The 21,056-nt window shown below is 40.2% G+C and overlaps 2 protein-coding genes across 2 annotated transcripts; both read left to right on the forward strand.

The window, feature by feature from the left end:
• The first annotated feature begins 2,667 nt into the window (after positions 1–2,667).
• Positions 2,668–3,979, forward strand: LOC131619470 (uncharacterized). The gene is made up of 5 exons (XM_058890559.1): positions 2,668–2,820; positions 2,913–3,179; positions 3,269–3,346; positions 3,447–3,603; positions 3,684–3,979. Exons 1-5 carry the CDS (start codon positions 2,668–2,670, stop codon positions 3,977–3,979), a joined length of 951 nt encoding a protein of 316 aa, XP_058746542.1.
• Positions 3,980–4,009: 30 nt separating this feature from the next.
• Positions 4,010–5,068, forward strand: LOC131619471 (uncharacterized). The gene is made up of 2 exons (XM_058890561.1): positions 4,010–4,541; positions 4,620–5,068. Exons 1-2 carry the CDS (start codon positions 4,010–4,012, stop codon positions 5,066–5,068), a joined length of 981 nt encoding a protein of 326 aa, XP_058746544.1.
• The last annotated feature ends 15,988 nt before the right edge of the window (positions 5,069–21,056 follow it).

A 21,056-nucleotide genomic window follows, 5' to 3' on the forward strand; every position in this document is an offset into this window, starting at 1 on the left:
AGAATGCCCTACATCACCCAAACAAAGAAAATATTCCGTTGTTCGGAAAGGATGTTCCTTCCACCATTATGACACCGACTTCATGTAATCCACAGCCTCTAACTGACAACCTATCTAACCTGACTAACACATCCCCTTCCAATAGACATGTACGAGGTGGAGTACCCCAAAAAAATCCCAGGCTTAATCTTCATGCTCCCAGTAACCTACTTGCAGACTTTAACCAAGCAGTTCTCCAAGTTCGTAACACTGACGTGGCATCTACGTCTAATGCACGTGTAAACGATATTACACGAATTGCTAACACTGCAGCTCATGCAACAGATGAGGCAAACTCTAACTCCGAAGATGATATCAACTTGGGTGACAATTCTGATGATGATTACGATGGAGTTGATAATGAATCGTGCGTGGATGCCCATCTGGAACGTATGCTTACTTTCTAAACGTTTTAATCTATTTGAAATTTTATATATTAGTTTGTAATCTACATTTACCAATCAATGCAGAATACTCTGACATAGGAGATCGAGTTTGGGAATGTCATTTTTGTCATGCCTCTATTTGGTATCAGGAGCGGAAGGAAAAATCACGACATACCACTGTTCCTAAATTCCCGTGGTGCTGTAGGAGCGGAAAAGTTATACTACCGTTACTAACGAATCCCCCGCCACTGCTGCAACACCTTCTACATAGCGGTACCAGTTCCGAAAGCAAAAACTACCAAAGCAACCTTCGTATTTACAACGCCATGTTTTCCTTCACGTCTCCAGGAATGAAATTCGACAAAACCGTTGCTGATGGGAGAGGGCCGCCTACATTACGCCTACATGGTCAAACATGTCACCGAATAGGGACGTTGATACCGGAAGATGGTCAGACATTGCAGTATACTCAGCTTTATATTTTTGCACTGACAATGAAATAGATAACAGGATCAAATGTTTCAGGTAATTATACTCATTCAACAATTAATATATCACCATGGTAATTCTTATGCAAACTCAAAGCTAACGCCTTTGAAATAATGTACAGTGGCAGTGATGTGGTAAATAGGGATGTCATTTGTAAGTTGAAGGATATGTTGGACGACTGCAATCCACATGCAAAGGCATTTTGAATGGAGAGGGATCTGTTGAGAGGCAACCCTTTCTTAGACTTGAAAATACGATTAATCGGTGATCGTCCCTAGGATGGCCGTGTCTACAACACACCAACGACATCAGAAGTTGTTGCTCTGATTGTTGGAGATATTGATCCCGAGACAACGCGAGACATCATCATCCACGCCCGCAATGGCCATTTGCAACAAATTACCGAATTTCATCCTGCTTACTTAGAATACCAATACCCTCTCATTTTTGTTTATGGAGAGGATGGATACAGGAAAAATATACTACACAGATATGAACACGAGCAGAAGGTTACGAGGCAAAATCTTCAATCAATCATGAATTGGCTAGCTTTCCGGCTACAGGATCGCCACATAGAGGCAAAAACATTACTTCATTCACGACGACTTTTTCAACAGTTTTTAGTGGATGGATTTGCAATGATGGATTCTGAGCGTCTCAATTGGTTAAGGACCAACCAATCCAAGTTACGAGTTTGAAAGTATAACAACTTGAATGATTGATGCAACGACACTAAGGCTAATGCGGCAACAAAGCGAGGAAAAAGAGTTGTTTTGCCATCTACTTTTGTTGGGAGCAAGCGGTACATGGATCAACTCTATTTTGATGGTATGGCCATTTCAAGTAAGTTAGGGTTCCCTGATTTGTTTGTGACGTTTACTTGCAATCCTGCTTGGCCGGAAATACAACGTGCCCTTTCCGGGACTAACTTAAAGCCACATGATAGACCTAACCTTATTGCATGTAAATTTTCTTTCTTTTCTCAATACTGTTAATGTGAATATGTAATCCCTTATTTGATAACAGTGTATTTTGTTTAACATGTGCTATTGTCTTACAGTCATGTACACGATTGAATTTCAAAAACGGGGATTGCCACATGCTCACATATTAGTCTTTTTGCACCCTTAGAGCAAATACCCAACACCATCTGACATAGACAATATTATTTGTGCTGAGATTCCGAACCCGGTGTTAGAACCAACTTTGTACAAACTGGTGTCGGCCCACATGATGCACGGCCCGTGTGGTCCATCCCGTATGAATTCACAGTGTATGAAAAATCGAAAAATGCACTAAATTCTTTCCCAAGAAGTTCCAAGAAAACACGGTTGTTGATGCAGATGGCTATCCCCTCTATAGAAGACGTTCTAATTCCCATGTCATTCAAAAAAATGGCGTCTCTTTGGACAACCGACATGTTGTACCTTACAGCGTAAGATTCCTTTTGAAATACCATGCACATATTAACATGGAGTGGTGCAACCAAAGTACATCAATCAAATATCTATTCAAATATATACATAAGGGTTTCGATAGAATCACAGCAACAATAGCTACAAACTCAGGCTCCGGTGCCGACAAAGAACCAATTGATGAGATCAAACAATATCTGGATTGTAGGTATGTCTCCCCATGTGAGGCATGTTGGAGGATATATTCTTACAAAATTCATGGAAGGAGACCGGCGGTGGAATGAATGTATTATCATTTAGTAGGTGAAAAGGCGGTTTACTACCCCGATCACACAAGAATGGAAGATATACTGGAAAAAGCAAGCGTCACGGAGTCAATGTTCACGGCTTGGTTGGTTGCTAACAGCAAGTACGAAGAAGCACGGGAGCTCACATATCGCCAATTTGTCTCTAAATTTGTTTATGAAAAAAAAGAAGAACTTGGAAACCGCGTTAAAAGGGCTTCACCATTGGCCGTTTGATATGGGTACCCCCAACAACTGGAGAATTATTCTACCTATGGCTGATGTTGACTGTGGTTAAGGGACCTTATACTTATGAAGACATTCGCAGAGTTGGTGACATACAATATGATACTTTTAGGGACGCATGCTTTGTAATGGGATTCCTTGAAGATGACCAAGAATACATAGGGGCGATTAGGGAAGCAAGTGAATGGGGTTCGGGTCATATTCTCCGCAAGCTTTTCGTGGTGATGCTTTTGTCTGACGCTGTTAATAGGCCTGATCATGTTTGGAATGAAACATGGACACTATTGGCTGATGGTCTGCTTCATGAACAAAGACAGTTAGTAAACAAAGACAGTTAGTAAACAAAGCAGGTTGTGCCCATATATGTAAAAGTAATATAAATTTGTGTTCAATTTGGTGTTGCTGTCAGATTCTCTACTATTTGTGTGCTTATGAATTTCCATATGTTAAAGTATTCGGAATTCTGATTTTCATTTACCAATCTAATGTTATTGTGTTTTTGTTTTATACCCGCACCCGTGACATATTTGGTGCTGACTGAAGAACAGTTGCTGAATTTGACATTAACTAAGATTGAAAAACTGCAGCAAGCAAATCGAAGAACACTCCACGACTTTAAACCAATTCCATATCCCGACGGGTACGTTCTACAGCAGTTAGGGAACAGGCTAATATACGATGAACGAAGTTATGATGTGTCTGCAATGCGAACCGAATTCACCCGCCTTTCCAATGCTCTAACAGGTTTGTGGTTATCAATTATAGTTTACTTGCCTCCTCTGTTATGCAGTTCTCATTGTGATATGTGGCTAACTATTTCGTAGATGAGCAAGGGAAAATATTTGAAAAAATAATGACCGCTGTCCACACTCAAAAGGGTGGTGTGTTCTTTCTACATGGTTACGGTGGAACTGGTAAAACATACATGTGGAGAACGCTTGCAAGTGCATTGAGGTCCAAACATGATATATGTTTAACCGTTGCAACGAGTGGAATAGCCTCTCTATTATTGCCTGGTGGTAGAACTGCACATTCGAAATTCAAAATACCTGTCCCAACAATGGATAACTCTACCTGCAAAATCGACTATGATGATGAGGTTGCAGACCTTCTAAGATAGACAAAGCTTATTATATGGGACGAAGCACCTATGGAACACAAGCATGCTTTTGAAGCACTCTATCGAACTTTGAAGGATGTGATGCGTACATACGGTAATTCAAAGGAAATCTTTGGTGGAAAGGTGGTCGTATTCGGTGGTGATTTTAGACAGATTTTGCCCGTTGTTCCTAGAGGAAGTCGTTCCGATATCGTACACTCTGCAATAAATGCTTCTTACATATTGCGGTCGGTTGAAGTTTTGACTTTGACACAGAACATGCGACTACAATCCGGCCCAAATGAACATGAAAAGAAAGAAATAGCTGACTTCTCAAATTGGTTGTTGCAGATTGGTGAAGGAAAAATCTCTGAGCCAAATGATGGATTTGCCGACATTGACTTGCCACAGGAACTTCTGATAATGGATTACAACGATCCAATCGTTGCCATTGTCAATAGTACTTACCCTGATTTCATACAAAATTACCAATCTAACGACTACCTCAAAACTCGCGCGATACTTGCTTCTACATTAGAAGTTGTCGATCAAATTAATCGTCACGTCCTTAATTTAATGCCAGGTTTCATTTAATTCCCAAACCTTCTAAATCCATGTTTATATTATTACACTCATTGTTAATCACATTTATGGATTATAGGTGAGATCAAGGAATACTACAGCTCAAACACTGTCGACAGGTCGGAAATTCATGACACCAATGTAGTCGATATCCTCACACCAGAGTTTCTCAGTTCACTAACTACTTCGGGTTTGCCTAACCACCACATTAGCCTGAAGGTGGGAACGCCAGTTATGCTTATGCGTAACATAGATCAGTTGGAGGGTTTGTGTAACGGAACAAGGGTAATGGTAACTAAGATGGCCAACCATGTTATAGAGGCAAAAATCATGGCCGGAAAGAGTTGTGGTAATTTGGTATACCTCCCAAGAATGGACATGTCTCCCTCTCAATCCCCTTGGCCTTTCAAACTTAAACGACGTCAGTTTCCAATAGTTGTTTCATATGCAATGAAGATCAATAAATCTCAGGGACAATCACTGGATACGGTCGGACTTTATTTGCCAAGGGACGTATTTACTCATTGACAAATCTACGTGGCGCTGTCAAGGGTCACAACGAAGCAAGGAATCAAAATATTGATATATGATTAAAACGACCAGTGTAAGTCGACTACTACAAACGTCGTGTATAAAGAGGTTTTCAACAACATATAGATGGTTCTTATCTAAGGTATATGCTTTCATCACCTCAACTCTAAGGCAATAGTTCTGCTTATGCAAACATGATTTCCTATCTGTTAATTACCTAAAGGTTCACGTATAGGCTTTGAACTCTGCGGCGTGGCCCATGTAAACTTCCCTCAGGCAACATGCTCCTCATGACAGTAGACACTTCATTTTTTTTGGTTTCTGAATTCTAATATGCTTAGAGTTCATCTTCTATACCAGTGGGAAACAAAGATCTTCAGTTGTAACAGTTCTGTGTGCAATACCTTTTTGGTTTACATTATTACTTAATATAAACCTTATGCAACAACAATTATAACTTAACACACACACACACACATATATATATATATATAACCTGTTAACATAAACTAACCATTAGAACTTCACTAACGAAGGTTTTTTTTCTTACTTTCTTACACTTGTGGCAGTGAATACACATAACATATTTTGGCAATAGAACTAACGTCTAACCTAAATCGAATTCGGTCTCCGCATTTGAAGTTGTTTGACTTGCAGAAGTCTTCCCATCCATATCCTAATTTTGTGCGTCGGGGGTCTGCAAGCTTTAATGGCGACATGGTCTTATTCTTTCCATTATCACCGCACAGCACAATAAACCCATATCCCTAGTCCCCGAGAAACGAAGCGAAATCCTCATGTATTTTCTACAAAACAAATAAAGGTTAATTTTTTTTAACATGTTACTAATGCATGAATATTAAAAAATTGGAGAATGAGCACTCAACTAATTTAGGACGATCTACACTGGATGGAAAGACATCCATATCAAAAAACCAAATGTCCCGCTTAAACAGGCTTGTACTATGAAAACGTGGTAAATCTTCATTTGTGAGCACCTCCTTGAATGATAAAATACCAAAATTATTGTTGCCATAATATCCAATTGTCACCACCACATCAGAAGGTAGGTTGTAATACGATTCCATGCAGGGCCATCTGTCATACCCCAAAATTTACCTTCCACACTTTTCTCATAACAAAAGCAAGGTTCAAATCTCAAGACATGGCTCATTCAAATAATCCAGATGATTCACAGTCAGCAAATTCAAACTGAAAGGTCAATCACAATCAAGGCATGATTCAAACCATAATCATTGGGCAAACATCAAGTATGGGGGTGCATAACCATCATTTGATCAATAATTGATCATGATTCCATTAATAGAAACTCAGAGATGAACAAACATGAAAAGGTTCAAATTAGGGTTTCTTAGGAGAAAGTCAACCCAACTTTGACTGGGCATAACTTTCACATGGAACATCAAAAATTCCCCACTCAAAGCCTATTTTGAAGGAAATTGGATTCTCTACAACTTTGTGTCTCACAAGCCAGGGCTAGAAATGCTTCATTTAAGAGATACAAAGCAAAAGATTACAGGTCATTTTCAGGCATCCTTCAGAAACAGTTTTTCCCCAAAGAGAATATGGTCAAGATAAAAGCTTCAAATGAAAAATATATTCCAAAGTGGCTTGTAGAGGACCTCTTGAGGTTTCTAAAAAGTATTAGATCTCCCTCATAGCTTAAAAATTGAAGGAGATATGCTTGATCAAAGTCAGGTGATTTTGAGGGACCAAATGTGAAAAAAGAGGGTTCAAATTGAGAAATTTTGCAAATGGGCCTATGGTTTTTTTATGCAAACTTGGTCCACAAGCCATCAGCATGCCCAAAAGCATTTTCCACGAAAATTAGCATTATATTTGAATTAATATGATTTTTATTTCATTTTAATGATTTAATTAAGATTAAAAATCAAATATTTTGTTAAGAATTATATTTGGTTGATTTCCAATCAGCATTAATACCAAAATATAGTCTATTTTCGTGCTCAATCAAATGGAAAAGATTGATACAATATTTGGACCAAAATAGAAGGTTTTAAAGAAAAATAAAATCAAATTTGTTCAAAATTGCAAGGTTGGATTTAAGAGAGATTTTGGATGTTTTTGTTGACCTAAATGTTTGTCTATAAGTACTAAACACAAGGCATAAGGGTTGGGGACGAAAATTCGGAGAGAGGAGGCACTTGCAAGAACCAAAAAAAAAATCACTCAAGAACTTGAATTCGGTTTTGGCAAATTAGGAGCTTTCAACAAGAACTAAAGGTTGCAAAAGCTTCCTTGGATCATTTGGAACGTGTCTGGATCGTCATACTTCGTCAACACCCCCAGAATTTCTCCAAACAAGCCCAGGTAAGTCGCTCTGAATTTTGATTCGATTAGTGTAATATAGGCATTCCCATGGTGTTTTGATCGTGTATTCTGTTTGTTCTTAATGCCCTGATTGCCTCTGGATTGTTTATATGAAGTTTGTGTGTCCCAATCGTACTTTGCCATTGATGACCGTTTAAGCTTTTAGGGTTTTAAATTGGGGTTTTTCAATAGAAGTAAAATTAGAAGGAAATAAGAGCATGGTTAGGTTCGCATGGTTGGGACGAGTAGAATGATAGGGTCGCGCCATATTTATTTGCCCATACGAGCTATTCGCTATTTTTGTAGTTTGCAATTGCTACGAAAAATTCCTAGCAAATTGGTGGTTAAAAGTGCAGGTTCTTTTGTCTTCTTGGGGAAGACGAATGCGTGTCCCATTCTGGTTGGACAATTTCAAATCGCGCGCGCGTTTTAGTGGGTGTTGTTATGTTTTGGATATGTTGAACGGCGCGCATCCCTCTAACAGAATTGTGTGTTGGTTGAGATGGTGAGTGCGCGCGTATTTGTCCCAAGGGTCCAGGGTTCGATCCCTGGCCCTTTCAACTATTTTTTTCTAAATATATGTTCTTGATCCCATGCTCTGCGTGCCACCAGCCTTACCATGGTCCTATAGATCTGAGCCTTAGAATCACTAGCCACATGGATCCGGCGCACCTGGTACTTGATGCCTATAACATGAGCCCTCATGAATATCACATTGAATCATAATCTCAATAAAACCTATTTTCTTTTAATTATTTTGTTTTCTTTTAATTAAAATACTAATTTTAATATATATTAATTATATTTTATTTTTTTAATAAAGTAAATACATGATAATTATATTAAAATTTCTAATTTGTTATTCGCGCCGATTAAATCGATTAATCGCTGTGGTTAACAATAATTTTAATTAAAATACCATTTTAATTGAAATAAAATCCAACTAAATTCGATTAAATGGCTGCAACTATCTTATTGGTTGTGGTGATTAATCTTGCCTTTTTATTTAATTAAATTTGTTATTATTTGTAGTCGTGGTAATCGATTATGAGAGGTAACAATATAAAACGCCAATTAATAAATAAGTAAAATACAAGTAAGTTGTTATTAGTGATAATCGAATTAATCGATTTGAATTGGTAACAATGCAAATCCTTAATCCTTTAACTATGGTGATCAAACCTATTGATCATCGCGGTTAATTGTGCCAAATCAGGGTTGTACGCCCCAAACCCTAATAATTCTAAAATCCATTCAAATTACAAGACAAAACAAACTGCGATAGGCTAACCAAAAAGCCTCTAAAAAAACCATATCAAATCAAATTCAAACTCTAAATGGCGTACAACCCTTCCCGAACTACGTCGACTCTGATTCTCCCTAAGTAGATACGTAGGCACTTGGCAACAAGGCGAGTCCCCCTCCTCAAAATCTCAATTTTCTCCCTGTTCGATTCTTTAGCTATAAAACCTTAACAGTTAGCCATAAACCTTTATCTTTAAATGTTAGCCTTTAGGAAAGGGTTGAGGGTGCCTAACACCTTCCCTCGACCTTGAATATAGTAACTTACCCTGAATCTCACATCTGCGTAGGGTTTCCTATTCGCCCTTCAGAATAGGTGGCGACTCTCTAAGTTAAACTTTTAGGTAGGTTGCTACAGCTGGCGACTCTGTTGGGGACTACACTTTTAGTGAATTATTATGCTCCTAAGGCTTGAGTGGGTTTAGGTTTATGGCTCGTGGTTTGTGGTTTAGGGTTTGTGGCGCATTTTAGGGTTGGCAAATTGCCACATTTAGGGTTTGGGGGGAGGTTTATCTTTTAATAAACATTAAATTATTTATTTGTTTATTTGTTTTATGTTTTTTATCTGCCTGAAAATATCTGCTTTTATTTTTATATATTTGCTCTATTTTTATGTCGGTTAAACCTTAAATGTGGGAGTTAACTTTGAGACCAAAAGGGGACATGAATCGCCTTACGAATCTCACTGATAACTCCACTCGGAGTGGGTTAGGTATTTGGAAAGGTCCGAAACGAAGCTTGACTTTGTGGAGGGCTGGACTGGATACTTAGCTGATCTCTCCGGGAACCTACCCAAAAATTCGAACCTCATGGATAAAATGAGTTGTTCCAAAATCCGAAGAGACGAAAAAGTCTCGAAGGCTACGAACGACCCCATGAGACCTTTTAGAACCCCCATATAAAGGTTGGCTCCCAAGAGCCCCCTACGTCGAACCTATGAACCTGGGTTCTTTGAAATACCATGTTTTTTTGCTTAATTATTTTTTTTATGTTTGTATTATTTTTTTGTTGTTATGTGTTTGCATGCATCATCTAATCATTTGCATTTTTCATCATGTCTTATCCACAAATAAAAATAATAATACACATATATGTATATATATTTGGTAAAATGTATTTTGTTGGTGAATGTGTAGGAAGGATGAGTACGAAGAAGACAATCGTGCACTTTACTGTTTCTACTCCAGACATTAAGAAATTGAAGATCATCAAAGAAAAATTGCCATCAGGTGCTTTGGATAGGTTTGAGATTCGCTATGGTAATATCTTGGATTTGCTAAGGGTAAAGGTGCAAGAAGAAGCTATCACCGCTTTGGTACAATTCTATGATCCGCCTTTGAGATGTTTTACTTTCCAGGATTTTCAGTTAGCACCTACCATAGAAGAAATGGATGCTATGTTGGGTTTTTCGAGGATAAAAAAGGAATTCTATACTGGTGTGGGTAAGGAAGTTGACTTTTCAGATCTAGAAAAGGCTTTAGGAATGTCCGCTGCAGAATCAAAAGTTCATTATAAAACTGAGGGAGAAGTGCATGGGTTCAAAAGATCTTATTTAGAAAATCAAGCATTAATGTTTGCTCAAAGGAAACAATGGGACATTTGTGGACATGTATTAGCTCTTTTGGTTTTTGGTGTTGTTTTATTGCCAAAGAATATTGATTATGTTGATCCTACCGCTATCCATGCTTTCACTTCTTTTAGGCTTTTTGACAAAGATCCAACTCCGACTATCCTCGCTAACATTTACTATGCTATTCATATGAGGTATGAAAGAAAGAGAGGAGTGCTAGTTTGTTGTGTTCATTTGCTCTATTCTTGGTTGACTTCCCATCTCTACAAAGCTAGTTGCTTTATCAAAGAATTAACTAGGAACGATTGGTCTCAAAAATTAAGGGCTCTTAAAGCGGACTCTATTCTATGGTATGCAAGAAAATTAAATTCAGATAAGATCATTTACAAATGCGGAGAATTCAACAATGTGCCATTGATAGGAACTCTTGGTTGTATCAATTATAATCCTACTTTAGCACTACGTCAACTGGGACATTCCATGGATAAGGAACCTTCTGAACAACGTATAAAAGAATTAATTTTGCATGACAATGGTAAAGGTGAACCAAGAACATGGAAAAAAGTAATTCAAGCTTGGAGTAATGTGCAAAGGAGAGACTTTGGACCAAAGAATGTAATTGCAAAAGCATCTTATACCGCATGGGTTCAAGAAAGAGTTAAGAAAGTGTTGCTTCCTTTTGTTGTGGATCCCGCCTACAAGCCTGATTATCCTGATCCTGTTCCTTTATCCATCGAAGAGATAGAAGGAATCAGGGCTGCCCTAGAGGCGTCCCGAAAGGAGAAAGAGAAATTAAAACTTGATTTGCATCAACTTACTAATGAAAGGAGCCAACTACGCTTTGACCTTAAAGAGAAAAATCAAGAACTCCAAGCGATGAAAGAAGAAAATGACAGGCAAAGAAGTAAAATAAAGCGTGCAACCGAGGGAGATCTAAGTGCTAATTTTAATCTAGAATCACATAATGAAAGGTTGGCACAAGCGGATGTGGAGATTGCAAGATGGAGGAGGCGTTATGAAAAGGCATCCCACGACAAAGCGGAATCCGAGAAAAATCTAGAAGCTGTGGTCTTTGAATTAACGGATAGAACTAAGGATCAAGAAGTAGAAATAAGGGATTTAAAGTTTGATCTTCAAGAAGCTCGCAATGCTGGACAAGAAGAACACACAAGAAGAGTGGCCGCGGAAGAAGCACTTTTACTACGCACCGATGAACGCCTTAGAGCACTTCAAGCTTTGGCTTTGATGAGGCAATTACTACTAAGGCAAAAAGAGTTATGTGATGCTGCAAGGGATGAAAGGGACTATTGGGAGAGACAATACACAATTGTTTCTACTGCTTATGAGCACGTGAGCATGGTTCCTAAGATGCTTGAAGAATACGAGAAATGCCGCGATAATTATGACAAGCTAGTTTACTTGTGCAACGATCTAATCCTAGACATCCCAAGGAGTTTGGCAAAGGCGGAGACCTCTCTTGTTATCCTTCCCAAAGAAGTCAAGGAATTCATAGAGCTTTGTAGAGATATGGTGGATAAGTTCAAAGAAGACATCCAAAGGCGTTCTTAGTTTTAGATTTTTTCCTTTTATGGCATTTCAAGTATTTTCAATTTGTTATTTCAATTTCTATCTTTGTTAACCAACAATGGAGTTTTTTTAGTATTTTCTTTCAATAAAGTGTGTTTCTTTTTCGTTACTCATCGTTTCTATAAATATTCACCAACCTTGTTTACCTCTCTAAAAAAAAAAAGAAAAAAACACATGTGTATATACATGTACAAAAGAGAAACAAAAATAATAAATACATATGCAAAAAATATATACATAATACATATGTGCAAAAAAAAAAGAGAAAAAAAATGTACATGTATATATAAAAAAAAAAAGAGAGAGGAATAAAAATAATATATAAATATATATGTGTGTATTATGATAGTGTGGATAAGATATAAACATTGCATAACCATATCATTCATAGCATGCATATCATATTTATTTTTCAAAACATTAAAGCAAAAAAAACTATCTTCATCTCCAGTCACACCATTGCAACTCAACCACAAATCAAGACCAGAGCTCAGAAGAAGAAAGCAATGGAATAGCTAGAGCAGAATCAAGCCGCCCTTCGTGAGGAAATGACCCAGCTGAAAGGTACTGTTGAAGACCTCCAGGGAGGAATGGCCCAAGTGCTGAGCTTCATGAAAGACCTCAAAGATAAGCAAGACAAAGCTAAGGAAGTTCATGATCAGTATGAAGAGATACCTAAAGATGGCAACCCATTGTTAGGATATGTTCGAGGCCACGACCCTCATAAAACGAATGCTCACGCATCTAAAAGGGTCACCACGACCCATGAAGAGGGAGAGGCCTCTCAAGAAGGATTTATCCCTACTACTCAGAAAGAAGGGACGTCTCGCACAGTTCGCATTCCAATCAACAATCCGCTTAGGGATGAGGACTACTAGGATCTACAGTATGGGGACACTAATGACACAGATCAAGTCCCTCAACCAAAGCTGACCTCTGTTGATTCTGGGGAGAATTCCAAGGAGAGTGGACAAATCAAGGCGCTGGAAGAAAGGATGAAAGCAATGGAAGGATATGATGTCTTCGATGTGGATACCTATGAAATGAGCTTGGTGCCGGATTTGCTATTCCTCATAAATTCAAGATACCCGACTTTGAAAAGTACAAGGGACTCTCTTGTCCGAGGAGTCACTTGCGCATGTATGTGCGAAAAATGGCTGCTTATGCTCATGATCAAAAGTTGATGATGCATTTTTTCCAAGATAGCTTGAGTGGAGCATCGGTTGACTGGTATATGCAATTAGAGAAGTCTCACATCCGAAGCTGGACCGACCTTGCTAATACGTTCCTAAAACAATATAAATACAATTTGGACATGGCACCCGATCGGATGCAACTCCAAAATTTGTCACAAAAGAAAGAGGAATCGTTCAAGGAGTATGCACAGAGATGGAGGGAAATGGCCTCCCGAGTCCAACCTCCCCTGTTGGAAAAAGAGCTCGTAAAAATGTTTATGGCTACATTACAAGGGCCATACTACGATAAAATGGTAGGGAGTGTGTCCTCAGGGTTTTCAGATTTAGTGGTTATTGGTGAAAGAATAGAAGACGGAATTAAGAGCGGGAAAATACAAGGAGCATCATCTAACTCCTATCAAGCGAAGAGGCCTACCCCTAACTTCACCAAGAAGAAGGAAGGAGAGACTAATGCTGTAGGGCATCAGGAGAACAGACCTCCCATATCATATCCACCACAACAAAACCGGTTTCAGGGAGGACAAAGGAGATTCGATCCGCTACCTACTTCCAAGAAAGAAATTCTGAAATATTTAATAAACGAATCCTTGGTAGAAGTTAGGCCACTGCCACCTCTTCCTCCAGGCAAGATCACACCCAACTACAAACCGAATGAAAGGTGTGAATTTCACGCCAATTCTCCTGGACATACCTTGGAGAAATGTTGGGCTTTTAGACACATAGTCCAAGATCTGATTGAGTCAGGGGCAATCGCCTTTGACAAACCCAATGTGAAAACAAATCCGATGCCACACCATGAAGGCGCAGTCAATGCAATAGAAGTTGTCAATGAGCAAGAGTTGGTTCAACAACGGAACTCCCCCATAGATGCACTTAAGAGGTATCTTCTTATAAAAGGGTTTATCCTAGAACATAACGAAGCTTTCAAAGACACTTTGCAAAGGCTCATGGATCAAGGATTGATCCAATTGGAGGAACACCCTGAAGAGGAATATGTGGCGATGGTGGAAAGAAACGAGCCTTTAATGATACCTGCACAAGGGGCAAGGAAACCACTGATTATCCCATGCTCTAGACCACCAGTGATGATACCTACGCAAGAGCATACCAAGATCATCCCAATCAGAGGACCATATCCTTTGGACAAGATGAAAGCGGTACCATGGGAATATGAGACCGATACTAATACTGCAGTATCAAGCATCGTTGGACCTGGAGGTATGACCCGTAGTGGGCGCATATTCAAAACTGCGCAAGTACAACCAACGTCTAGTGAAAACTTGACGCAATCTGGAGAACAAGTTGTCATGAGATCTAGTAATAAGGCTGAACCTAAGGATAAAGAAACTTCTAATAAGGATGCTGAGGAGTTTCTCGCCCTGATTAAGAAGAGCGATTATAGAGTGGTAGATCAGTTGCAACAGACACCATCTAAGATATCGCTCTTATCACTGCTGATACACTCCGAGAAACATCGAGATGCTTTGATGAAGATCCTAAATGCTGCCCATGTAACTAAGGACATCACAGTTAATCAATTTGACGGAATGGTGGCCAATCTAACTGCTGGGGCATGCCTAGGTTTCAGTGACAATGAGCTACCCCTACAAGGAAAGTCACACAACAAAGCCTTGCATATCTCCATGCAATGTGGGAAGGCTCATCTAGCTAGAGTTTTGATCGACACAGGGTCATCCTTAAATGTGATGCCAAAAGCAACACTTGACAAGATAGCCTTAGAAGAACTTGTGGTTAGACCTAGTCGTCTGGTGGTTAAGGCTTTCGATGGATCATAGAGTCCGGTGTTTGGAGAAGTAGACCTTCCTGTCATAATCGGCCCCCACACCTTCTGCATCAACTTCCAAGTGATGGAAATCGAGCCAGCTTATACCTGCCTACTAGGACGTCCTTGGATTCACGCAGCTGGGGCAGTCACCTCCACCCTCCATCAGAAACTAAAGTTTGTGAATGGGAACTCCATAGTGACTATCAATGGAGAAGAGGATATATTTGTCAACAATCTAAACTCATACAGATATATTGAGGCTGGAGACAAAGCATTGGGTACCGCATTTCAAGCTCTAGAAATTGCAACTGCTATCACACTACCAGTGGAGAAGATAAGAAGGGCGGTGACATCATGGAAGGATCTGCAGGATGCAGATGCTAAAGGCTGGGGCAAACTACCAGAGGTGTCAGAGAAGAAAGACCGCTCAGGGTTAGGATACCAACTCACCAAGGTCACAAGCATTAAGAAAGAGGAACGACCATTCCCCCCAATAATGCAAACTTTTGTGACTGGCGGGTATGAACATGTGGCTATGGTGTCCAACCAGGATTCTCGAGAAGGGACGTCCAACTTGATTCGAGAAATCAGACCAGGGGAACAACTTCAGAATTGGACAAGCATGGAGATACCGGAGATAGTTTTCATTTCAAAGTAATTTGCTTTTGTGTGTTTTATTTCCCTTTTCAAATAAAGAAAAACAATAACGCTCATGCCTCGCCCGAAGCATAGAGCTAGTTTGTAAGGGCCCCATTTACTTTCAAGTTCGAAGTTTATTAATAAAATTGTCTTTGCATTTCGGTATTGAAAACATTGTCTTTTCTCGCATTTATTTCTTTTTCCTTTCTGAAAATGACAAATAAATTTCTTACACAAACAAAGCACGTTCACATCTGCATACTAAAAGAAAACAAAACATAAAACATGTGCAGATCACCTTCTAACACCACCGATAATAATACTGCTGAGACTCCATACAAACTCGAGGTTCTCGCTAATCAGGCTGAAGAAGGGGATGAGGAAGACGACGAACTTCCGGAAGAGTTGTCAAGGTTAATGGATAAGGAATCCAAGAGCATGCTCCCTCCACAAGAGGCCATTGAAATCATAAACTTGGGAACGAATGAAGAACCCAAGAACATTAAGATTGGGGCAACGCTAGGTAAGGACGTAAAAGCAACGCTAATCAAGCTCCTTCACGAGTATGCAGAGATTTTTGCTTGGTCATACCGTGACATGCCGGGGTTGGATACAGACATCGTGGTACACAGGTTACCTCTCAAAGAAGGGTGTGCGCCGGTCAGGCAAAAGCGCAGAAGGGTTCGACCGGATATGGATAGTAAGATTAGGGAAGAGGTGCTCAAACAGTTCGATGCCGGATTTCTTGCTGTAGTTGACTACCCACCATGGATTGCAAACATAGTGCCAGTTCCTAAGAAAGATGGGAAGGTGCGCATGTGTGTAGACTACAGGGATCTAAATAAAGCAAGTCCAAAAGATGATTTCCCACTACCACATATAGATATCTTGGTGGATAATACAGCACAAGCTTCGGTGTTCTCCTTTATGGATGGGTTCTCCGGATATAATCAAATCAAGATGGCCCCTGAGGATATGGAAAAGACCACCTTCATGACATCTTGGGGCACCTTCTGCTACAAAGTGATGCCTTTTGGATTGAGAAATGCAGGGGCAACATATCAAAGAGCCATGGTCACACTATTCCATGATATGATTCACAAAGAGGTCGAAGTATATGTAGATGATATGATTGCCAAATCCGGCACAGAAGAAGAGCATATTACAAATCTACATAAGTTGTTCGAGCGCTTAAAGAAGTACAAGCTAAGGTTAAATCCGAACAAATGTACGTTTGGTGTAAGGTCGGGAAAGCTGTTGGGATTCATTGTAAGCCAACGAGGTATAGAGGTTGATCCTGATAAAGTAAAAGCCATACAAGCGATGCCCGTTCCAAAAACAGAAAAAGAGGTGCGAGGTTTCCTGGGCCGATTGAATTACATCTCAAGGTTCATTTCGCATCTAACAGCTACATGCGAGCCTATATTCAAACTACTCAGGAAGGATCAACCTATCAAGTGGAATGACGATTGTCAAGTAGCCTTCGAAACTATAAAAAACTACTTACAAGAACCACCGATACTTTTACCTCCCGTATCCGGAAGACCGCTGATCATGTACCTCACAGTACTCGAAAGATCTATGGGGTGTGTACTGGGGCAACAAGATGAAACAGGCAGGAAAGAACACGCTATCTACTACCTCAGTAAGAAATTCACGGATTGCGAATCTCGGTATTCACCATTGGAAAAGACATGTTGTGCCCTAGCATGGGCCTCCAAACGTCTAAGGCAATATATGCTGAATCATTCCACATGGCTAATATCGAGAATGGATCCTTTAAAATGCGTGTTCGAAAAGCAGGCGCTCACGGGTAGAATTGCAAGGTGGCAAATGTTGTTGTCCGAATACGACATACAATATGTAACTCAAAAAGCAATAAAAGGGAGTGTATTGGCAGAACATCTTGCTCACCAACCCCTCGAGGAATACCAATCCATGAAGTTCGACTTCCCCGATGAGGATATTATGCTAGTAAGAGACTATGAAATACCAGGACCCGACGAGGGACCTGAACCGGGTTTGGTATGGAAACTCATGTTCGACGGTGCCTCAAATGCACTAGGACATGGCATAGGGGCAGTATTGACATCTCCCGATGACCGGCACTTACCCTTCACTGCGAGACTATGTTTCGACTGCACCAACAACATTGCAGAATACGAAGCGTGCATATTGGGGTTAGAAGCTGCAATCGACCTAAGGATCAAACTCCTTGATGTATACGGAGACTCAGCATTGGTAATCCATCAAGTCAACAAAGAATGGGACACTCGAGATGCAAAACTAATCCCATACCGAGACCTTATACTGGAGTTGACGGCTGAATTTGACACTATCACTTTTACTCATATCCCGAGGGAAGAAAATCAAATAGCCGACGCACTAGCAACGCTCTCCTCTATGTTCAAGGTGACCTGGCCAAACCATGAACCACGGATAACTGTTAGACACTTCGATGAACCTGCCTATTGCCTTGCGATTGAGGAGTAGTCTGACAACAAACCATGGTACCACGACATTAAAAAGTACCTGGAAAAACAAGAATACCCGGAGAATGCCTCAACGATTGATAAAAAGACATTGAGGAGACTTGCATCCAAGTTCTTCTTAAGCGGAAGCATCCTATACAAAAGGAACTATGATTCAGTGTTGTTGAGGTGTGTAGATAAAAACGAGGCTAAGGAGATTATCAGGGAGGTACATGAAGGAACCTTCGGGACCCACGCAAACGGACACTCAATGGCTAGGAAGATACTGCGAGCAGGGTATTACTGGCTAACAATGGAGGCCGACTGTTTCCAATATGCAAGGACCTGTCACAAGTGCCAGATCTACGCTGACAAGGTGCACGTGCCACCAAACCCGTTGAACGTTCTGAGTTCACCATGGCCATTTGCAATGTGGGGAATCGACATGATAGGGATGATAGAACCTAAAGCTTCGAACGGACACCGATTTATATTGGTTGCCATAGACTACTTCACCAAATGGGTCGAAGCTGCCTCTTACACCAACGTGACGAGACAAGTAGTCACTCGGTTCATCAAGCATAATATCATATGTCGGTATGGGGTTCCAAGCAGGATTATCACCGATAATGGATCGAATCTGAACAATAACATGATGAGGGAGCTGTGCGAGGAGTTCAAGATTGAACACCACAATTCTTCACCATACAGGCCTAAAATGAACGGCGCTGTCGAAGCTGCAAACAAAAATATCAAAAAGATAATACAAAAGATGGTGAAAACATACAAGGATTGGCACGAAATGCTCCCCTTCGCCCTACACGGCTACAGAACCTCGGTGCGTACATCTACAGGGGCAACCCCCTTCTCCCTAGTCTACGGTATGGAAGCTGTCCTCCCAATCGAAGTGGAGATCCCGTCACTAAGAGTCATAGCTGACACAAAGTTAGAAGAATCGGAATGGGTAAAAACTCGTTTTGATCAGCTTAATCTCATTGAAGAAAAGCGACTGACAGCTTTGTGTCATGGACAACTCTATCAGAAGAGGATGAAAAAAGCGTTCGATAAGAAGGTCCGACCTCGAACCTACAAAGAAGGTGACATTGTCCTCAAGAAGATACTGTTACCTCGACTCGACGCCCGTGGAAAATGGACACCTAACTACGAAGGTCCATACATTGTAAAAACGGTGTTCTCAGGAGGGGCATTAGTCCTCACTACAATGGATGGGGATGAGCTACCGCACCCAATCAACTCAGACGCGGTCAAGAAGTACTATGCCTAGCAAAAGCAGGATTACCGGACATAAACCGAAGGCAAACTACGAAGGATAAGGGGTCGTGTGATCATCTACTTCTGAAGTCGAAGGATTATTGGGGCCCTCGATAACAAAAAAAAAGCAACGGCAGTATTAATATCATTTCTATTTGTCATTTTCTTTCTTCGCATTTCTGTACACTCGCCAATCCAAGGCAATATCAATAAAATTTCCTTTTTTGCATACTATGCTTCATTTCTAATTTCAGTACCATTTGCAAAAGATAATTTAGTTTTATAAACTTTAACATGGATTTAACATGAGAAACTTGCAAACTTGCAACACAAAAGCAAAAGACAAAATCTCCGGAAGGCTACACACACCGTGCACTGGTGTTACCCCAGATTGATCCTTTCACACAAAAAAAGGGGGTCGGCAAGTCATCCGAATACGAACTGAACCAGAGTTCACAAACAATTCAAAAAGAGGTTAAACAAAGGCAATGGGTGATAAGGAGATGAGTGATAAGGAGATAGGGTGTCAGGGTTATCATACATACATCATTGCATACATTCATCAGTATACATACAACATATGCATGTGTAAGCATTCACACATACGCATTATACAAACAGCAGGGGCATGCGCATATCGCATAAGCATGATGCATACGCATTTACAAAACAAAATTCTACATAGGTAAATTTCGCGATAACACTCGCGGATAACCCTATTGGTGGTACATGTAAATCCTGCGATAACACTCGCAGATAACCCTGATAACATAGGTAAATTTCGCGATAACACTCGCGAATAACCCTATTGGTGGTACAGGTAAATTCTGCGATAACACTCGCAGATAACCCTGATAACATAGGTAAATTTCGCGATAACACTCGCGAATAACCCTATTGGTGGTACAGGTAAATTCTGCGATAACACTCGCAGATAACCCTGATAACATAGGTAAATTTCGCGATAACACTCGCGAATAACCCTATTGGTGGTACAGGTAAATTCTGCGATAACACTCGCAGATAACCCTGGTGACATAGGTAAATTTCGCGATAGCACTCGCGAATAACCCTATTGGTGGTACAGGTAAATTCTGCGATAACACTCGCAGATAACCCTGTCGGTGCAGGTGAACTTGCTAGAATTATAGCAAGCAATCCTATTGGGGTCCACAAACTACGGAAAATTACTAGAACTATAGTAAGTGGGGGTTCACAAACTACGGAGGCTTGCTGGCCACAGCAAGCCGATTACACAACCAACAAAGGTCCTCGCTATGTAAGACTCAGGCTTTAGCAGGACATTTCTCTTCATCCATACTCAAATTCAAGGCAAATTTAAGGGTCTTCCAGTATTTAATAACTCTTCGATCGGAGCGACGCGACGTCTACACACCCTCCTGTCACCCAATCCAAGGTAATTAAATAAGGGCAGCTGTCATACCCCAAAATTTACCTTCCACACTTATCTCATAACAAAAGCAAGGTTCAAATCTCAAGACATGGCTCATTCAAATAATCCAGATGATTCACAGTCAGCAAATTCAAACTGAAAGGTCAATCACAATCAAGGCATGATTCAAACCATAATCATTTGGCAAACATCAAGTATGGGGGTGCATAACCATCATTTGATCAAGAATTGATCATGATTCCATTAATAGAAACTCAGAGATGAACAAACATGAAAAGGTTCAAATTAGGGTTTCTTAGGAGAAAGTCAACCCAACTTTGACTGGGCATAACTTTCACATGGAACATCAAAAATTCCCCACTCAAAGCCTATTTTGAAGGAAATTGGATTCTCTAC

This window comes from Vicia villosa, linkage group LG7 (genome assembly GCF_029867415.1).
Source record: "Vicia villosa cultivar HV-30 ecotype Madison, WI linkage group LG7, Vvil1.0, whole genome shotgun sequence".
Classification (NCBI taxonomy): domain Eukaryota; kingdom Viridiplantae; phylum Streptophyta; class Magnoliopsida; order Fabales; family Fabaceae; genus Vicia; species Vicia villosa.